At 45.7% G+C, this 19,286-nt stretch overlaps 1 protein-coding gene across 1 annotated transcript in view; it reads right to left on the bottom strand.

Annotated features, from left to right (window-relative positions):
* Positions 1-400: 400 nt before the first annotated feature.
* mfsd4aa (major facilitator superfamily domain containing 4Aa) overlaps positions 401-19,286 on the bottom strand; it is a gene marked incomplete at both ends in the record, with an annotated part of 200,007 nt that continues 181,121 nt past the window's right edge. Inside the window, 5 exons of the mRNA XM_079242836.1 lie at positions 401-459; positions 589-697; positions 845-915; positions 2,242-2,389; positions 5,345-5,518. Of these exons, the coding sequence (XP_079098962.1) occupies positions 401-459; positions 589-697; positions 845-915; positions 2,242-2,389; positions 5,345-5,518 (561 nt within the window). The remainder of the gene's footprint in view (positions 460-588; positions 698-844; positions 916-2,241; positions 2,390-5,344; positions 5,519-19,286) is intronic.

Raw genomic sequence — 19,286 nt, 5'->3', positions numbered from 1 at the left:
GGAGATTGAGTTGGACTCAACTCAATCTGTTGGTTTCCTTATATAGGCTGTTATGAATTGGCCTTCATTATGTTTTCCCCTCTGTCTGTAAAGCGTCTTGAGATGGCATTGCCGTGATTTGACGCTATATAAATAAAGTTGAAGTTGATAATGAATGGAAACACGATCGATCCCAGCAATCAACATGCCACCATGAATGCCACAGTTTTATGTGCAGGTTTGAAATATTTCATATTGTTATGTTTACATATCAAAACTGTTTAGAGTCAATATAAAACCAAAGACTATGCAATTAAAGGACATTTAGATTTTTTGCACTTTGTTTTGTTTGAACTATATGAAACTGTGAATCCACATTTTCTCTCCTCAGCAGCAGCAGAGTGTTTGCTTTTCCCTGCTTTCAGGTGTTGCTCGTATGCTGCTGTGAAACTTCCCACTCACCTGGAGTCACCATGGCATCTGCTCTCAGAACTCAGTGACAAAGGGCTTTTTGGTTTCTAACTGGGGTAAAGATTCTCAAACAGCCAGTCTGGAACCAGAACTGGACTGGACTGAACCCCTGATGGACCCTATAATGTGGGAGTTTACCTGTGTGGATGCGGTGAATGTAGAGAAGCAGAAGGAAGAGGCAGAGGCTGATGAATGACGTTATTGTGGAACACAGCAGGAAGGAGTAGCTGCCCTGACTGTTGATCACCTGCAGCAAGAAACCATCACAGCAATCAGCTGACTGCAGGCTGCATTCTGTCACATCTACATCACACATTCATGCACTGAAACGGTCAGCTGGAAACAAGAAAACCAACACACAAACAATCTGTGTGCAGGAAACAGGAGCTCTTACTAATCCAACGAGCAGCTGCAGCATCATCTCTCCTGTGCTGGCGCTCATCACCAGCACTGTTGTAGCACAACCTTTCCAAGAAAGCACAAATCAGTGTCATTAAGTCGCTTTAGATCACAACTGTAGCAACATCAGTTATGTGAAACAGCTAAAATCTTCATTCTTCCAGGCTAGGCCGTCCGACCTTTATCACCACGCTGGTCCATCATTCACTCAACATGGAAGCTATTCTAATCATAAGATTCATTTCTGTTGGTTAGGGAGATATAAGTACGTCCTTGTGGCATATATGACATTATATTTACATACATTTATATTATATCCACTAATGGACATCTGAGACAAAACCTGACTGTGTCCTATCTTCTTGTCTGCACTGTTTTGTACATAAAGGTTAACAGACCTGGTGAAGGTCTTTGCTCTAATTAACTGGTGCAATTCTATTCATCAGATAGAGTTTAATTAGTGCAAATATTACATTTCATAACTATTATAATAGAGCAGAGGTCTACGTGAAAAGTGCATATGCCAAACCACTGGATAGATGAGGCAAGGGCCATCTCACAGCTGACCAGCATGTAAACTGCATGTAACTATTCAGCGCGTTTAACTCGGTAGATTCAGGTCTGGTTACTGTTCAGCAGCTCAGAGCTCACATGAAAACCCCGTTCCACAGTAAAACCACGAACCTCTGGTTCAGGAGAGCATCTCCTCCCTCAGAAACTCAGAAGAGATGCATCTAGAAAGATGACTTTCCGGACACCAGTCCGTTACATCTGATTGTTGAGGATTTGTTGACTGTGAAGAATGCAGCGATCTGCATTGTCTACAACCCGTTTAAACCAGACACTTGACGTGATATGTGGTACACACCGGTAACGTTGAAGGTAAAGCCGTTTCTTCTTTTCAGAGGCACATAGAACTTCCACATGGTTGCTGATCTTTGGCTGCTCCCGATTGGACATTACCCTCATTTCAAGCTTTATGATTGGTAGAAAGTCTGATGGGTAGTAGCTTCATCATGATTTCTGGGTCTAAACCAAGGATGCCTAAAGTCTGTCCTCAGGGGCCACCGTCCAGCAGGTTTTCAATGTATCACTGCTCCAACACACCTGGATCCAACCGCCAATGAATGAAGTTCTGCACAATGACGATTAGCTTGAGTCAGGTGTGTTGGAACACATGCAGAACCTGCAGGCATTGTGGCCCTTGAAGGCCAGAACTGGGCATCCTTGGTATAGATAGAGGTCTCATGGGAGCATGGTTCAGCTAGTGATCTTTTTTCTGATGAAATGTGATCACAATTTATTTTATTAAAATATCTGAAACTTGTGATTTTTTCTGATTCAGTGGAGTTTCTGTTCAGTGGCACACTGACAGTGCTGTGTCATTTGTACCTCTGTAGTGGAACATGTCCTCGGTGAAGGCCAGCATGAAGGGAAACACGCTGCTGATACAAAGTCCCAACAAACAGGTGCCGATGAAGAGAAACACACTGCTGGTGTAGAAGATCAATAACAGGCACTGGACCAGAATAACCCCCACCTGCAAGAAAACCACCACCACATCCAAGTCAATGATCCACTCAGCTGATCACAAGTAACAAACCTGCAGGTTTCTGAAGAGCTGGACTGCAGCTCATCGGGCGGTTCCCATCCGTTGCCACAGCAACTGGGGGATGGATGATTGACATCTATGAAATTTCAACCTGCCTGTGGCTAAGAGCTAAGTGAGCTAATGGGAGGTAAGTAGCTAGTGTTGGTAACAGGCTAAAGTTAAATCACGCTGCCAATCCCCACTGTGGGACATCAGGTACCTGTCAATCAAAAGACACGCCGCTGGTCATGCCAAATTTCGGGGAGGAATTTTTGACACAGGCTTCAGATTTAAGTGTGGGACGCTGCCGCTTGTTCCTTCGGTATATGTATGGAAATGGGGACTATCATTTCAAACACTGTCACATTTCATGACGGTATTACGTCCATGTGTCCTTTATTGGCATGGTCAGTTCATCCACGAGTGGGCAGTGCTGAGTTCAGAGGCCACTTCCCCATTCCGATTCAGAGAACCACTGCTGGCAGCAAGAACCACGAGAACAAGCCTCTAACTCGCCCAGCACCATCACAGCTTTTATTCTCAAGCTCTCGTCATGTTTCTTTTCATCGCTTGCCTATCAGCTGTCGTGCTCAACGCTGCTCCTGTGGTTTTCAGCGGTATTGCTGTTTGTCTGATCAAGCCAAAGAAGGACTCACCAGTTCTACGCGTAACCGACACAGGAAACGGACGAAAGGGTCTCGCAGCAGACTGCAAGCTAGACATTTAAATTTACAGATGCAAATCATAAATAATCTGCATCAATCCTGTGATTTCAAGAGATTATTACATTTCAGTTGTTTGACAGCTTTAGCAAAAATATATACTTTTTCTCTTTTTAATCATTTCATGTTCCCTTCGCTGCAGTGCATCATCAATTCATTTGTCAGGCTCCTCATCAGACCTTATGTTGCGAGACTTAACCATGCCGTTGTCTATTACACGGTAATTAACAAGCAAACACTGTCGGCTGGTATTTCAACAGGCTTCTATTTTTCAGTTTATTTTCATTTATATCATTTTTCTCAATGGGTTTTAGTTTTTTTCTATTTCTTTCATTATTCAATCAATTATTAGGTTTAGCCGTTACACTTTTTCATAAATATTTCATGGATCTCGACAGTCTCTGCGGGAATTTTTTTCCATTTTAATGATCTAACGACTGATTAGTGACGTTAAATATCTTCTTATTTTTCCTATGATATTATCAAAAACATTTTCATGTAATTTAATTTGGGATGGACTTTTAGCGACTTACAGGGGAACCAATTAGATGTCCTGATATGATGAGCTGCAGTTAACATTATTTCAGCTCAAGAAACCTGAAATAATTAAACAGTCAAATACATACAAAAAAATACTTGATTTATATTTAAAAACTTTCATTCATAATGAAATCATTCATTATTTTATCAACTATGCATTTATAATCATAAGAACTTACAATGTTTATATAGTTAATACATTTATTTCTATTTAAGTATTTTTAATCATTTCAAGATAAATTTTATTATTCAAAGCTGTATTTATGCATTTTATTGTGGCACTCTTCTTCCATAAAACCAGGCATTTCTTAGATTATTAGATATACTCCACAGTTGCCATGATGTTGCAGGAAGGTCAGAAGATGGACACAAAACTTTAACAGATATTTTCTATTCGCACATCTTTAAATCCACAGTAGATCTAATGAGATCAGCTTCTCCAGGTGTTCAGGAAACAGCTGGATTTTTGTCTTTCATGCTCAAAAGCATGAAAAAAACTAAACTCATATCAGAAAACTACTGTCAACCATGTTCCTGCCACAACCGAGTTTCCAGGAAATGTTGCCCCCACGGAGGGGGGTGGGGGGAAGGAAGGGAGGGGGGCGAGAGGGGATGGGGAGCCTGCCCGGGTGGCGCCTGCCTGGAGGCTTCCACTGCTCTGGGCTCGGGGGACGGAGGCTCTCTCTGCTTTGCCTGCCCGGGCTCTGTGCGCGGTGGGCTTGCCGGGCCCTGGGGGCCTTGGCTTCCTCCCCTACACCTCGGGTCGTGGTCGTGCTCCCCTACAAGCACTCAGCTGATCTTTGATTGCATGATCACAGCTTGAACACTCACACGTGCACGCCCACATGCGCTCATCTTCCCATCTGCTTCCTACTAAATGTTGCTGATGACTCTCTGTAGGTATGTTTAATAACGGTTGGTATTGGAATTGTTATTTTATTCATTCATTTACTTTTTTTACTTTTCTTTTTCATTTTTTTGTCTGTTTTTGAATATTGTCACTATCCTACTTATGTCTTGTTGTATTTTTTCAGTACTTTATATTGTTTTGCAAATACTGTAACTTTAGCAGCTTAGACACGCCTTTCTTTTCTCTCTCTTTTTCCTCCTTTCATTTCCTCTTTCTTTTTCCTCTTTCCCTGCCAGGTCCAGCTCGGCCATATCAAGACTGACGATGATTGCAAAATGAAAAAAGAAAAAAAAAAAAAATTATTATAATAATAAAAATATTCCGATTATCAAGGGCAGCTATTTACATGATATTTCTCCCTTGACAGAGCAAATCTGTCTGGCAAAAATATGGCACGCAGATTGTTGTTCTGTCTGCTGAGATGCTGGACAGGACAGGTTAGAAAAAAAAAAAAAAAAAGAACTGATGACAGATAATCTAACAGCTGCTGATCAGTTTATTTCCTGTCAAGCTGGACGTCACTTTTCTGCCTTCATTTTGTTTTTATTAAATGAAGGATTTTCTGCTGATATAAAATGATAAATAACCACTGAAAACAGGTGAAAAACCTATCATATGCCTTTAAAACTTCTCCTCCACTGAATCCCAAAATTTGCTTTCCCACCAAGAACCAGTATTTGTTCTGACGTATTGTGTTGCAGCTGCTTCTGGTGCTGCTGTGTGTCGGCGTACCAGACTGACGATTAGCAGCACGGGGATGGAGCATCTGGAGGAGAAGCAGATAAACGCTGCTCGTCCTGCGGTGATGGACGCCCAGAAGACGCTGTTCAGACAACCGGCCGCCTTGTGGCTCATCAGCAGGGGGGGCGACACGGCGTAGGTGTAGACGAAGCCAGCGTAGGATCCCTGCAGGACAACAGGAGTCAGGAGCCGATCAATCATTCATCACAATATAGTGAATATACAGCACATTGATATGACAAAAGCATCAGGGACCATCACCATATGAGATAACCCAAATACACACTCATCAACTACACACTCTTCAAATACACTCATCATTTTATTGGGACGTGGTGGACGGGAGATTCTCATAATGCAGGAAAATAAAGGGATTCTCATCGGGACGTGGTGGACGGGAGATTCTCATAATGCAGGAAAATAAAGAGATTCTCATCGGGACGTGGTGGACGGGAGATTCTCATAATGCAGGAAAATAAAGAGATTCTCATCGGGACGTGGTGGACGGGAGATTCTCATAATGCAGGAAAATAAAGAGATTCTCATCGGGACGTGGTGGACGGGAGATTCTCATAATGCAGGAAAATAAAGAGATTCTCATCGGGACGTGGTGGACGGGAGATTCTCATAATGCAGGAAAATAAAGAGATTCTCATCGGGACGTGGTGGACGGGAGATTCTCATAATGCAGGAAAATAAAGGGATTCTCATCGGGACGTGGTGGACGGGAGATTCTCATAATGTAAGAAAACAGGAGATTCTCATCGGGACGTGGTGGACGGGAGAATCTCATAATGCAGGAAAACAGGAGATTCTCATCTGGACGTGGTGGAAAGGAGATTCTCATAATGCAGGAAAACGGGAGATTCTCATCGGGACGTGGTGAACGGGAGAATCTCATAATGCAGGAAAACGGGAGATTCTCATCGGGACGTGGTGAACGGGAGAATCTCATAATGCAGGAAAACGGGAGATTCTCATCGGGACGTGGTGAACGGGAGAATCTCATAATGCAGGAAAACGGGAGATTCTCATCGGGACGTGGTGGACGGGAGATTCTCATAATGCAGGAAAATAAAGAGATTCTCATTGGGACGTGGTGGACGGGAGATTCTCATAATGCAGGAAAATAAAGAGATTCTCATCGGGACTTGGTGGACGGGAGATTCTCATAATGCAGGAAAATAAAGAGATTCTCATTGGGACGTGGTGGACGGGAGATTCTCATAATGCAGGAAAATAAAGAGATTCTCATCGGGACGTGGTGGACGGGAGATTCTCATAATGCAGGAAAATAAAGAGATTCTCATCCGGACGTGGTGGACGGGAGATTCTCATAATGTAAGAAAACAGGAGATTCTCATTGGGACGTGGTGGACAGGAGATTCTCATAATGCAGGAAAACGGGTGATTCTCATCGGGACGTGGTGGACGGGAGATTCTCATAATGCAGGAAAATAAAGGGATTCTCATCGGGACGTGGTGGACGGGAGATTCTCATAATGCAGGAAAATAAAGAGATTCTCATCGGGACGTGGTGGACGGGAGATTCTCATAATGCAGGAAAATAAAGGGATTCTCATCGGGACGTGGTGGACGGGAGATTCTCATAATGCAGGAAAATAAAGGGATTCTCATCGGGACGTGGTGGACGGGAGATTCTCATAATGCAGGAAAATAAAGGGATTCTCATCGGGACGTGGTGGACGGGAGATTCTCATAATGCAGGAAAATAAAGAGATTCTCATCGGGACGTGGTGGACGGGAGATTCTCATAATGCAGGAAAATAAAGGGATTCTCATCGGGACGTGGTGGACGGGAGATTCTCATAATGCAGGAAAATAAAGAGATTCTCATCGGGACGTGGTGGACGGGAGATTCTCATAATGCAGGAAAACGGGAGTTTCTCATCGGGACGTGGTGGACAAGAGATTCTCATAATGCAGGAAAACGGGAGTTTCTCATCGGGACGTGGTGGACGGGAAATTCTCATAATGCAGGAAAACGGGAGTTTCTCATCGGGACGTGGTGGACGGGAGATTCTCATAATGCAGGAAAAAAGGGGATTCTCATCGGGACGTGGTGGACGGGAGATTCTCATAAGGCAGGAAAAAAGGGGATTCTCATCGGGACGTGGTGGACGGGAGATTCTCATAATGCAGGAAAATAAAGGGATTCTCATCGGGACGTGGTGGACGGGAGATTCTCATAATGCAGGAAAACAGGAGATTCTCATCGGGACGTGGTGGACGGGAGATTCTCATAATGCAGGAAAATAAAGAGATTCTCATCGGGACGTGGTGGACGGGAGATTCTCATAATGTAGTAAAACGGGAGATTCTCATCCGGACGTGGTGGACGGCAATTCTCATAATGCAGGAAAAAAGGAGATTCTCATTGGGACGTGGTGGAAGGGAGATTCTCATAATGCAGGAAAACGGGAAATTCTCATCGGGACGTGGTGGACGGGAGATTCTCATACTGCAGGAAAAAAGGAGATTCTCATCGGGACGTGGTGGAAGGGAGATTCTCATAATGCAGGAAAAAAGGGGATTCTCATCGGGACGTGGTGGACGGGAGATTCTCATAATGCAGGAAAAAAGGGGATTCTCATCGGGACGTGGTGGACGGGAGATTCTCATAATGCAGGAAAAAAGGGGATTCTCATCGGGACGTGGTGGACGGGAGATTCTCATAATGCAGGAAAACAGGAGATTCTCATCGGGACGTGGTGGACGGGAGATTCTCATAATGCAGGAAAAAAGGGGATTCTCATCGGGACGTGGTGGACGGGAGATTCTCATAATGCAGGAAAACAGGAGTTTCTCATCGGGACGTGGTGGACGGGAGATTCTCATAATGCAGGAAAACAGGAGATTCTCATCGGGACGTGGTGGACGGGAGATTCTCATAATGCAGGAAAATAAAGAGATTCTCATCGGGACGTGGTGGACGGGAGATTCTCATAATGTAGTAAAACGGGAGATTCTCATCCGGACGTGGTGGACCGCAATTCTCATAATGCAGGAAAAAAGGAGATTCTCATTGGGACGTGGTGGAAGGGAGATTCTCATAATGCAGGAAAACGGGAGATTCTTATCGGGACGTGGTGGACGGGAGATTCTCATAATGCAGGAAAACAGGAGATTCTCATCGGGACGTGGTGGACGGGAGATTCTCATTATGCAGGAAAATAAAGAGATTCTCATCGGGACGTGGTGGACGGGAGATTCTCATAATGCAGGAAAACGGGAAATTCTCATCGGGACGTGGTGTACGGGAGATTCTCATAATGCAGGAAAATAAAGAGATTCTCATCGGGACGTGGTGGACGGGAGATTCTCATAATGTAAGAAAACAGGAGATTCTCATCGGGACTTGGTGAACGGGAGAATCTCATAATGCAGGAAAACAGGAGATTCTCATCTGGACGTGGTGGAAAGGAGATTCTCATAATGCAGGAAAACGGGAGATTCTCATCGGGACGTGGTGAACGGGAGAATCTCATAATGCAGGAAAACAAGAGATTCTCATCTGGACGTGGTGGAAAGGAGATTCTCATAATGCAGGAAAACGGGAGATTCTCATCGGGACGTGGTGGACGGGAGATTCTCATAATGCAGGAAAATAAAGAGATTCTCATCGGGACTTGGTGGACGGGAGATTCTCATAATGCAGGAAAATAAAGAGATTCTCATCGGGACGTGGTGGATGGGAGATTCTCATAATGCAGGAAAACAGGAGATTCTCATCCGGACGTGGTGGACCGCAATTCTCATAATGCAGGAAAAAAGGAGATTCTCATTGGGACGTGGTGGAAGGGAGATTCTCATAATGCAGGAAAACGGGAAATTCTCATCGGGACGTGGTGGACGGGAGATTCTCATAATGCAGGAAAATAAAGAGATTCTCATCGGGATGTGGTGGACGGGAGATTCTCATAATGCAGGAAAACAGGAGTTTCTCATCTGGACGTGGTGGATGGAAGATTCTCATAATGCAGGAAAACAGGAGATTCTCATCTGGACGTGGTGGACGGGAGATTCTCATAATGCAGGAAAATAAAGAGATTCTCATCGGGACGTGGTGGACGGGAGATTCTCATAATGCAGGAAAACGGGTGATTCTCATCGGGACGTGGTGGACGGGAGATTCTCACAATGCAGGAAAATAAAGAGATTCTCATCGGGACGTGGTGGACGGGAGATTCTCATAATGCAGGAAAACGGGAAATTCTCATCGGGACGTGGTGTACGGGAGATTCTCATAATGCAGGAAAATAAAGAGATTCTCATCAGGACGTGGTGGACGGGAGATTCTCATAATGTAACAAAACAGGAGATTCTCATCGGGACTTGGTGAACGGGAGAATCTCATAATGCAGGAAAACAGGAGATTCTCATCTGGACGTGGTGGAAAGGAGATTCTCATAATGCAGGAAAACGGGAGATTCTCATCGGGACGTGGTGAACGGGAGAATCTCATAATGCAGGAAAACGGGAGATTCTCATCGGGACGTGGTGGACGGGAGATTCTCATAATGCAGGAAAATAAAGAGATTCTCATCGGGACTTGGTGGACGGGAGATTCTCATAATGCAGGAAAAAAGGAGATTCTCATTGGGACGTGGTGGAAGGGAGATTCTCATAATGCAGGAAAACGGGAAATTCTCATCGGGACGTGGTGGACGGGAGATTCTCATAATGCAGGAAAATAAAGAGATTCTCATCGGGACGTGGTGGACGGGAGATTCTCATAATGCAGGAAAACAGGAGTTTCTCATCTGGACGTGGTGGATGGAATATTCTCATAATGCAGGAAAACAGGAGATTCTCATCTGGACGTGGTGGACGGGAGATTCTCATAATGCAGGAAAATAAAGAGATTCTCATCGGGACGTGGTGGACGGGAGATTCTCATAATGCAGGAAAATAAAGAGATTCTCATCGGGACGTGGTGGACGGGAGATTCTCATAATGTAAGAAAACAGGAGATTCTCATTGGGACGTGGTGGACAGGAGATTCTCATTATCCAGGAAAATAAAGAGATTCTCATAATGCAGGAAAATAAAGAGATTCTCATCGGGACGTGGTGGACGGGAGATTCTCATAATGCAGGAAAACGGGTGATTCTCATCGGGACGTGGTGGACGGGAGATTCTCATAATGCAGGAAAATAAAGAGATTCTTATCGGGACGTGGTGGACGGGAGATTCTCATAATGCAGGAAAACGGGAGATTCTCATCTGGACGTGGTGGACGGGAGATTCTCATAATGCAGGAAAATAAAGAGATTCTCATCGGGACGTGGTGGACGGGAGATTCTCTTAATGCAGGAAAACGGGAGATTCTCATCGGGACGTGGTGGACGGGAGATTCTCATAATGCAGGAAAATAAAGAGATTCTCATTGGGACGTGGTGGACGGGAGATTCTCATAATGCAGGAAAATAAAGAGATTCTCATCGGGACGTGGTGGACGGGAGATTCTCATAATGCAGGAAAATAAAGGGATTCTCATCGGGACGTGGTGGACGGGAGATTCTCATAATGCAGGAAAATAAAGGGATTCTCATCGGGACGTGGTGGACGGGAGATTCTCATAATGCAGGAAAATAAAGGGATTCTCATCGGGACGTGGTGGACGGGAGATTCTCATAATGCAGGAAAATAAAGAGATTCTCATCGGGACGTGGTGGACGGGAGATTCTCATAATGCAGGAAAATAAAGGGATTCTCATCGGGACGTGGTGGACGGGAGATTCTCATAATGCAGGAAAATAAAGGGATTCTCATCGGGACGTGGTGGACGGGAGATTCTCATAATGCAGGAAAATAAAGGGATTCTCATCGGGACGTGGTGGACGGGAGATTCTCATAATGAAGGAAAATAAAGGGATTCTCATCGGGACGTGGTGGACGGGAGATTCTCATAATGCAGGAAAATAAAGGTATTCTCATAGGGACGTGGTGGACGGGAGATTCTCATAATGCAGGAAAATAAAGGGATTCTCATCGGGACGTGGTGGACGGGAGATTCTCATAATGCAGGAAAATAAAGGGATTCTCATCGGGACGTGGTGGACGGGAGATTCTCATAATGCAGGAAAATAAAGAGATTCTCATCGGGACGTGGTGGACGGGAGATTCTCATAATGCAGGAAAATAAAGGGATTCTCATTGGGACGTGGTGGACAGGAGATTCTCATAATGCAGGAAAACGGGAGTTTCTCATCGGGACGTGGTGGACGGGAGATTCTCATAATGCAGGAAAACGGGAGTTTCTCATCGGGACGTGGTGGACGGGAGATTCTCATAATGCAGGAAAAAAGGGGATTCTCATCGGGACGTGGTGGACGGGAGATTCTCATAATGCAGGAAAATAAAGGGATTCTCATCGGGACGTGGTGGACGGGAGATTCTCATAATGCAGGAAAACAGGAGATTCTCATCGGGACGTGGTGGACGGGAGATTCTCATAATGCAGGAAAATAAAGAGATTCTCATCGGGACGTGGTGGACGGGAGATTCTCATAATGTAGTAAAACGGGAGATTCTCATCCGGACGTGGTGGACGGCAATTCTCATAATGCAGGAAAAAAGGAGATTCTCATTGGGACGTGGTGGAAGGGAGATTCTCATAATGCAGGAAAACGGGAAATTCTCATCGGGACGTGGTGGACGGGAGATTCTCATACTGCAGGAAAAAAGGAGATTCTCATCGGGACGTGGTGGAAGGGAGATTCTCATAATGCAGGAAAAAAGGGGATTCTCATCGGGACGTGGTGGACGGGAGATTCTCATAATGCAGGAAAACAGGAGTTTCTCATCGGGACGTGGTGGACGGGAGATTCTCATAATGCAGGAAAACAGGAGATTCTCATCGGGACGTGGTGGACGGGAGATTCTCATAATGCAGGAAAAAAGGGGATTCTCATCGGGACGTGGTGGACGGGAGATTCTCATAATGCAGGAAAACAGGAGTTTCTCATCGGGACGTGGTGGACGGGAGATTCTCATAATGCAGGAAAACAGGAGATTCTCATCGGGACGTGGTGGACGGGAGATTCTCATAATGCAGGAAAATAAAGAGATTCTCATCGGGACGTGGTGGACGGGAGATTCTCATAATGTAGTAAAACGGGAGATTCTCATCCGGACGTGGTGGACCGCAATTCTCATAATGCAGGAAAAAAGGAGATTCTCATTGGGACGTGGTGGACGGGAGATTCTCATTATGCAGGAAAATAAAGAGATTCTCATCGGGACGTGGTGGACGGGAGATTCTCATAATGCAGGAAAACGGGAAATTCTCATCGGGACGTGGTGGACGGGAGATTCTCATAATGCAGGAAAATAAAGAGATTCTCATCGGGACGTGGTGGACGGGAGATTCTCATAATGTAAGAAAACAGGAGATTCTCATCGGGACTTGGTGAACGGGAGAATCTCATAATGCAGGAAAACAGGAGATTCTCATCTGGACGTGGTGGAAAGGAGATTCTCATAATGCAGGAAAACGGGAGATTCTCATCGGGACGTGGTGAACGGGAGAATCTCATAATGCAGGAAAACAGGAGATTCTCATCTGGACGTGGTGGAAAGGAGATTCTCATAATGCAGGAAAACGGGAGATTCTCATCGGGACGTGGTGGACGGGAGATTCTCATAATGCAGGAAAATAAAGAGATTCTCATCGGGACTTGGTGGACGGGAGATTCTCATAATGCAGGAAAATAAAGAGATTCTCATCGGGACGTGGTGGATGGGAGATTCTCATAATGCAGGAAAACAGGAGATTCTCATCCGGACGTGGTGGACCGCAATTCTCATAATGCAGGAAAAAAGGAGATTCTCATTGGGACGTGGTGGAAGGGAGATTCTCATAATGCAGGAAAACGGGAAATTCTCATCGGGACGTGGTGGACGGGAGATTCTCATAATGCAGGAAAATAAAGAGATTCTCATCGGGACGTGGTGGACGGGAGATTCTCATAATGCAGGAAAACAGGAGTTTCTCATCTGGACGTGGTGGATGGAAGATTCTCATAATGCAGGAAAACAGGAGATTCTCATCTGGACGTGGTGGACGGGAGATTCTCATAATGCAGGAAAATAAAGAGATTCTCATCGGGACGTGGTGGACGGGAGATTCTCATAATGTAAGAAAACAGGAGATTCTCATTGGGACGTGGTGGACAGGAGATTCTCATTATCCAGGAAAATAAAGAGATTCTCATCGGGACGTGGTGGACGGGAGATTCTCATAATGCAGGAAAACGGGTGATTCTCATCGGGACGTGGTGGACGGGAGATTCTCACAATGCAGGAAAATAAAGAGATTCTCATCGGGACCTGGTGGACGGGAGATTCTCATAATGCAGGAAAATAAAGAGATTCTTATCGGGACGTGGTGGACGGGAGATTCTCATAATGCAGGAAAACGGGAGATTCTCATCGGGACGTGGTGGACGGGAGATTCTCATAATGCAGGAAAATAAAGAGATTCTCATCGGGACGTGGTGGACGGGAGATTCTCATAATGCAGGAAAATAAAGAGATTCTCATCGGGACGTGGTGGACGGGAGATTCTCATAATGCAGGAAAATAAAGAGATTCTCATCGGGACGTGGTGGACGGGAGATTCTCATAATGCAGGAAAATAAAGAGATTCTCATTGGGACGTGGTGGACGGGAGATTCTCATAATGCAGGAAAATAAAGAGATTCTCATCGGGACGTGGTGGATGGGAGATTCTCATAATGCAGGAAAATAAAGAGATTCTCATCGGGACGTGGTGGACGGGAGATTCTTATAATGCAGGAAAATAAAGAGATTCTCATCGGGACGTGGTGGACGGGAGATTCTCATAATGCAGGAAAACGGGAGATACTCATCCGGACGTGGTGGACGGGAGATTCTCATAATGCAGGAAAACAGGAGATTCTCATCGGGACGTGGTGGACAGGAGATTCTCATAATGCAGGAAAAAAGGAGATTCTCATCGGGACATGGTGGACAGGAGATTCTCATAATGCAGGAAAATAAAGAGATTCTCATCGGGACGTGGTGGACGGGAGATTCTCATAATGCAGGAAAACAGGAGATTCTCATCGGGACGTGGTGGACAGGAGATTCTCATTATGCAGGAAAACCGGAGATTCTCATCGGGACGTGGTGGAAGGGAGATTCTCATTATGCAGGAAAACAGGAGATTCTCATCGGGACTTGGTGGACGGGAGATTCTCATAATGCAGGAAAATAAAGAGATTCTCATCGGGACGTGGTGGACGGGAGATTCTCATAATGCAGGAAAATAAAGAGACTCTCATCGGGACGTGGTGGACGGGAGATTCTCATAATGCAGGAAAATAAAGAGATTCTTATCGGGACGTGGTGGACGGGAGATTCTCATAATGCAGGAAAACAGGAGATTCTCATCGGGACGTGGTGGACAGGAGATTCTCATTATGCAGGAAAATAAAGAGATTCTCATCGGGACGTGGTGGACGGGAGATTCTCATAATGCAGGAAAACGGGAAATTCTCATCGGGACGTGGTGGACGGGAGATTCTCATAATGCAGGAAAACAGGAGATTCTCATCGGGACGTGGTGGACGGGAGATTCTCATTATGCAGGAAAACAGGAGATTCTCATCGGGACGTGGTGGACGGGAGATTCTCATTATGCAGGAAAATAAAGAGATTCTCATCGGGACCTGGTGGACGGGAGATTCTCATAATGCAGGAAAATAAAGAGATTCTTATCGGGACGTGGTGGACGGGAGATTCTCATAATGCAGGAAAACAGGAGATTCTCATCGGGACGTGGTGGACGGGAGATTCTCATAATGCAGGAAAATAAAGAGATTCTCATCGGGACGTGGTGGACGGGAGATTCTCATAATGTAAGAAAACAGGAGATTCTCATCGGGACTTGGTGAACGGGAGAATCTCATAATGCAGGAAAACAGGAGATTCTCATCTGGACGTGGTGGAAAGGAGATTCTCATAATGCAGGAAAACGGGAGATTCTCATCGGGACGTGGTGAACGGGAGAATCTCATAATGCAGGAAAACGGGAGATTCTCATCGGGACGTGGTGGACGGGAGATTCTCATAATGCAGGAAAATAAAGAGATTCTCATCGGGACTTGGTGGACGGGAGATTCTCATAATGCAGGAAAATAAAGAGATTCTCATCGTTACGTGGTGGATGGGAGATTCTCATAATGCAGGAAAACAGGAGATTCTCATCCGGACGTGGTGGACCGCAATTCTCATAATGCAGGAAAAAAGGAGATTCTCATTGGGACGTGGTGGAAGGGAGATTCTCATAATGCAGGAAAACGGGAAATTCTCATCGGGACGTGGTGGACGGGAGATTCTCATAATGCAGGAAAATAAAGAGATTCTCATCGGGACGTGGTGGACGGGAGATTCTCATAATGCAGGAAAACAGGAGTTTCTCATCTGGACGTGGTGGATGGAAGATTCTCATAATGCAGGAAAACAGGAGATTCTCATCTGGACGTGGTGGACGGGAGATTCTCATAATGCAGGAAAATAAAGAGATTCTCATCGGGACGTGGTGGACGGGAGATTCTCATAATGTAAGAAAACAGGAGATTCTCATTGGGACGTGGTGGACAGGAGATTCTCATTATCCAGGAAAATAAAGAGATTCTCATCGGGACGTGGTGGACGGGAGATTCTCATAATGCAGGAAAACGGGTGATTCTCATCGGGACGTGGTGGACGGGAGATTCTCACAATGCAGGAAAATAAAGAGATTCTCATCGGGACGTGGTGGACGGGAGATTCTCATAATGCAGGAAAACGGGAGATTCTCATCTGGACGTGGTGGACGGGAGATTCTCAATGCAGGAAAATAAAGAGATTCTCATCGGGACGTGGTGGACGGGAGATTCTCATAATGCAGGAAAACGGGAGATTCTCATCGGGACGTGGTGGACGGGAGATTCTCATAATGCAGGAAAATAAAGAGATTCTCATTGGGACGTGGTGGACGGGAGATTCTCATAATGCAGGAAAATAAAGGGATTCTCATCGGGACGTGGTGGACGGGAGATTCTCATAATGCAGGAAAATAAAGAGATTCTCATCGGGACGTGGTGGACGGGAGATTCTCATAATGCAGGACAATAAAGGGATTCTCATCGGGACGTGGTGGACGGGAGATTCTCATAATGCAGGAAAATAAAGGGATTCTCATCGGGACGTGGTGGACGGGAGATTCTCATAATGCAGGAAAATAAAGAGATTCTCATCGGGACGTGGTGGACGGGAGATTCTCATAATGCAGGAAAATAAAGAGATTCTCATCGGGACGTGGTGGACGGGAGATTCTCATAATGCAGGACAATAAAGAGATTCTCATCGGGACGTGGTGGACGGGAGATTCTCATAATGCAGGAAAATAAAGAGATTCTCATTGGGACGTGGTGGACGGGAGATTCTCATAATGCAGGAAAATAAAGAGATTCTCATCGGGACGTGGTGGACGGGAGATTCTCATAATGCAGGAAAACAGGGGATTCTCATCGGGACGTGGTGGGCGGGAGATTTTCATAATGCAGGAAAACAGGAGATTCTCATCGGGACTTGGTGGACGGGAGATTCTCATAATGCAGGAAAATGAAGAGATTCTCATCGGGACGTGGTGGACGGGAGATTCTCATAATGCAGGAAAATAAAGAGATTCTCATCGGGACGTGGTGGACGGGAGATTCTCATAATGCAGGAAAATAAAGGGATTCTCATCGGGACGTGGTGGACGGGAGATTCTCATAATGCAGGAAAATAAAGAGATTCTCATCGGGACGTGGTGGACGGGAGATTCTCATAATGAAGGAAAATAAAGGGATTCTCATCGGGACGTGGTGGACGGGAGATTCTCATAATGCAGGAAAATAAAGGGATTCTCATCGGGACGTGGTGGACGGGAGATTCTCATAATGCAGGAAAATAAAGGGATTCTCATCGGGACGTGGTGGACGGGAGATTATCATAATGCAGGAAAATAAAGGGATTCTCATCGGGACGTGGTGGACGGGAGATTCTCATAATGCAGGAAAATAAAGGGATTCTCATCGGGACGTGGTGGACGGGAGATTCTCATAATGCAGGAAAATAAAGAGATTCTCATCGGGACGTAGTGGACGGGAGATTCTCATAATGCAGGAAAATAAAGGGATTCTCATCGGGACGTGGTGGACAGGAGATTCTCATAATGCAGGAAAACGGGAGTTTCTCATCGGGACGTGGTGGACGGGAGATTCTCATAATGCAGGAAAACGGGAGTTTCTCATCGGGACGTGGTGGACGGGAGATTCTCATAATGCAGGAAAAAAGGGGATTCTCATCGGGACGTGGTGGACGGGAGATTCTCATAAGGCAGGAAAAAAGGGGATTCTCATCGGGACGTGGTGGACGGGAGATTCTCATAATGCAGGAAAACAGGAGATTCTCATCGGGACGTGGTGGATGGGAGATTCTCATAATGCAGGAAAATAAAGAGATTCTCATCGGGACGTGGTGGACGGGAGATTCTCATAATGTAGTAAAACGGGAGATTCTCATCCGGACGTGGTGGACGGCAATTCTCATAATGCAGGAAAAAAGGAGATTCTCATTGGGACGTGGTGGAAGGGAGATTCTCATAATGCAGGAAAACGGGAAATTCTCATCGGGACGTGGTGGACGGGAGATTCTCATACTGCAGGAAAAAAGGAGATTCTCATCGGGACGTGGTGGAAGGGAGATTCTGATAATGCAGGAAAAAAGGGGATTCTCATCGGGACGTGGTGGACGGGAGATTCTCCTAATGCAGGAAAACAGGAGTTTCTCATCGGGACGTGGTGGACGGGAGATTCTCATAATGCAGGAAAATAAAGAGATTCTCATCGGGACGTAGTGGACGGGAGATTCTCATAATGCAGGAAAATGAAGGGATTCTCATCGGGACGTGGTGGACAGGAGATTCTCATAATGCAGGAAAACGGGAGTTTCTCATCGGGACGTGGTGGACGGGAGATTCTCATAATGCAGGAAAACGGGAGTTTCTCATCGGGACGTGGTGGACGGGAGATTCTCATAATGCAGGAAAAAAGGGGATTCTCATCGGGACGTGGTGGACGGGAGATTCTCATAAGGCAGGAAAAAAGGGGATTCTCATCGCGACGTGGTGGACGGGAGATTCTCATAATGCAGGAAAATAAAGGGATTCTCATCGGGACGTGGTGGACGGGAGATTCTCATAATGCAGGAAAACAGGAGATTCTCATCGGGACGTGGTGGACGGGAGATTCTCATAATGCAGGAAAATAAAGAGATTCTCATCGGGACGTGGTGGACGGGAGATTCTCATAATGTAGTAAAACGGGAGATTCTCATCCGGACGTGGTGGACGGCAATTCTCATAATGCAGGAAAAAAGGAGATTCTCATTGGGACGTGGTGGAAGGGAGATTCTCATAATGCAGGAAAACGGGAAATTCTCATCGGGACGTGGTGGACGGGAGATTCTCATACTGCAGGAAAAAAGGAGATTCTCATCGGGACGTGGTGGAAGGGAGATTCTGATAATGCAGGAAAAAAGGGGATTCTCATCGGGACGTGGTGGACGGGAGATTCTCCTAATGCAGGAAAACAGGAGTTTCTCATCGGGACGTGGTGGACGGGAGATTCTCATAATGCAGGAAAACAGGAGATTCTCATCGGGACGTGGTGGACGGGAGATTCTCATAATGCAGGAAAAAAGGGGATTCTCATCGGGACGTGGTGGACGGGAGATTCTCATAATGCAGGAAAACAGGAGTTTCTCATCGGGACGTGGTGGACGGGAGATTCTCATAATGCAGGAAAACAGGAGATTCTCATCGGGACGTGGTGGACGGGAGATTCTCATAATG

This window comes from Telmatherina bonti (genome assembly GCF_933228915.1).
Source record: "Telmatherina bonti genome assembly, chromosome: 6".
In the NCBI taxonomy this organism is placed as follows: Eukaryota; Metazoa; Chordata; class Actinopteri; order Atheriniformes; family Telmatherinidae; genus Telmatherina; species Telmatherina bonti.
Note: the sequence above shows the minus strand (reverse complement) of the source record. Positions and strands in the feature narration are given on the sequence as shown.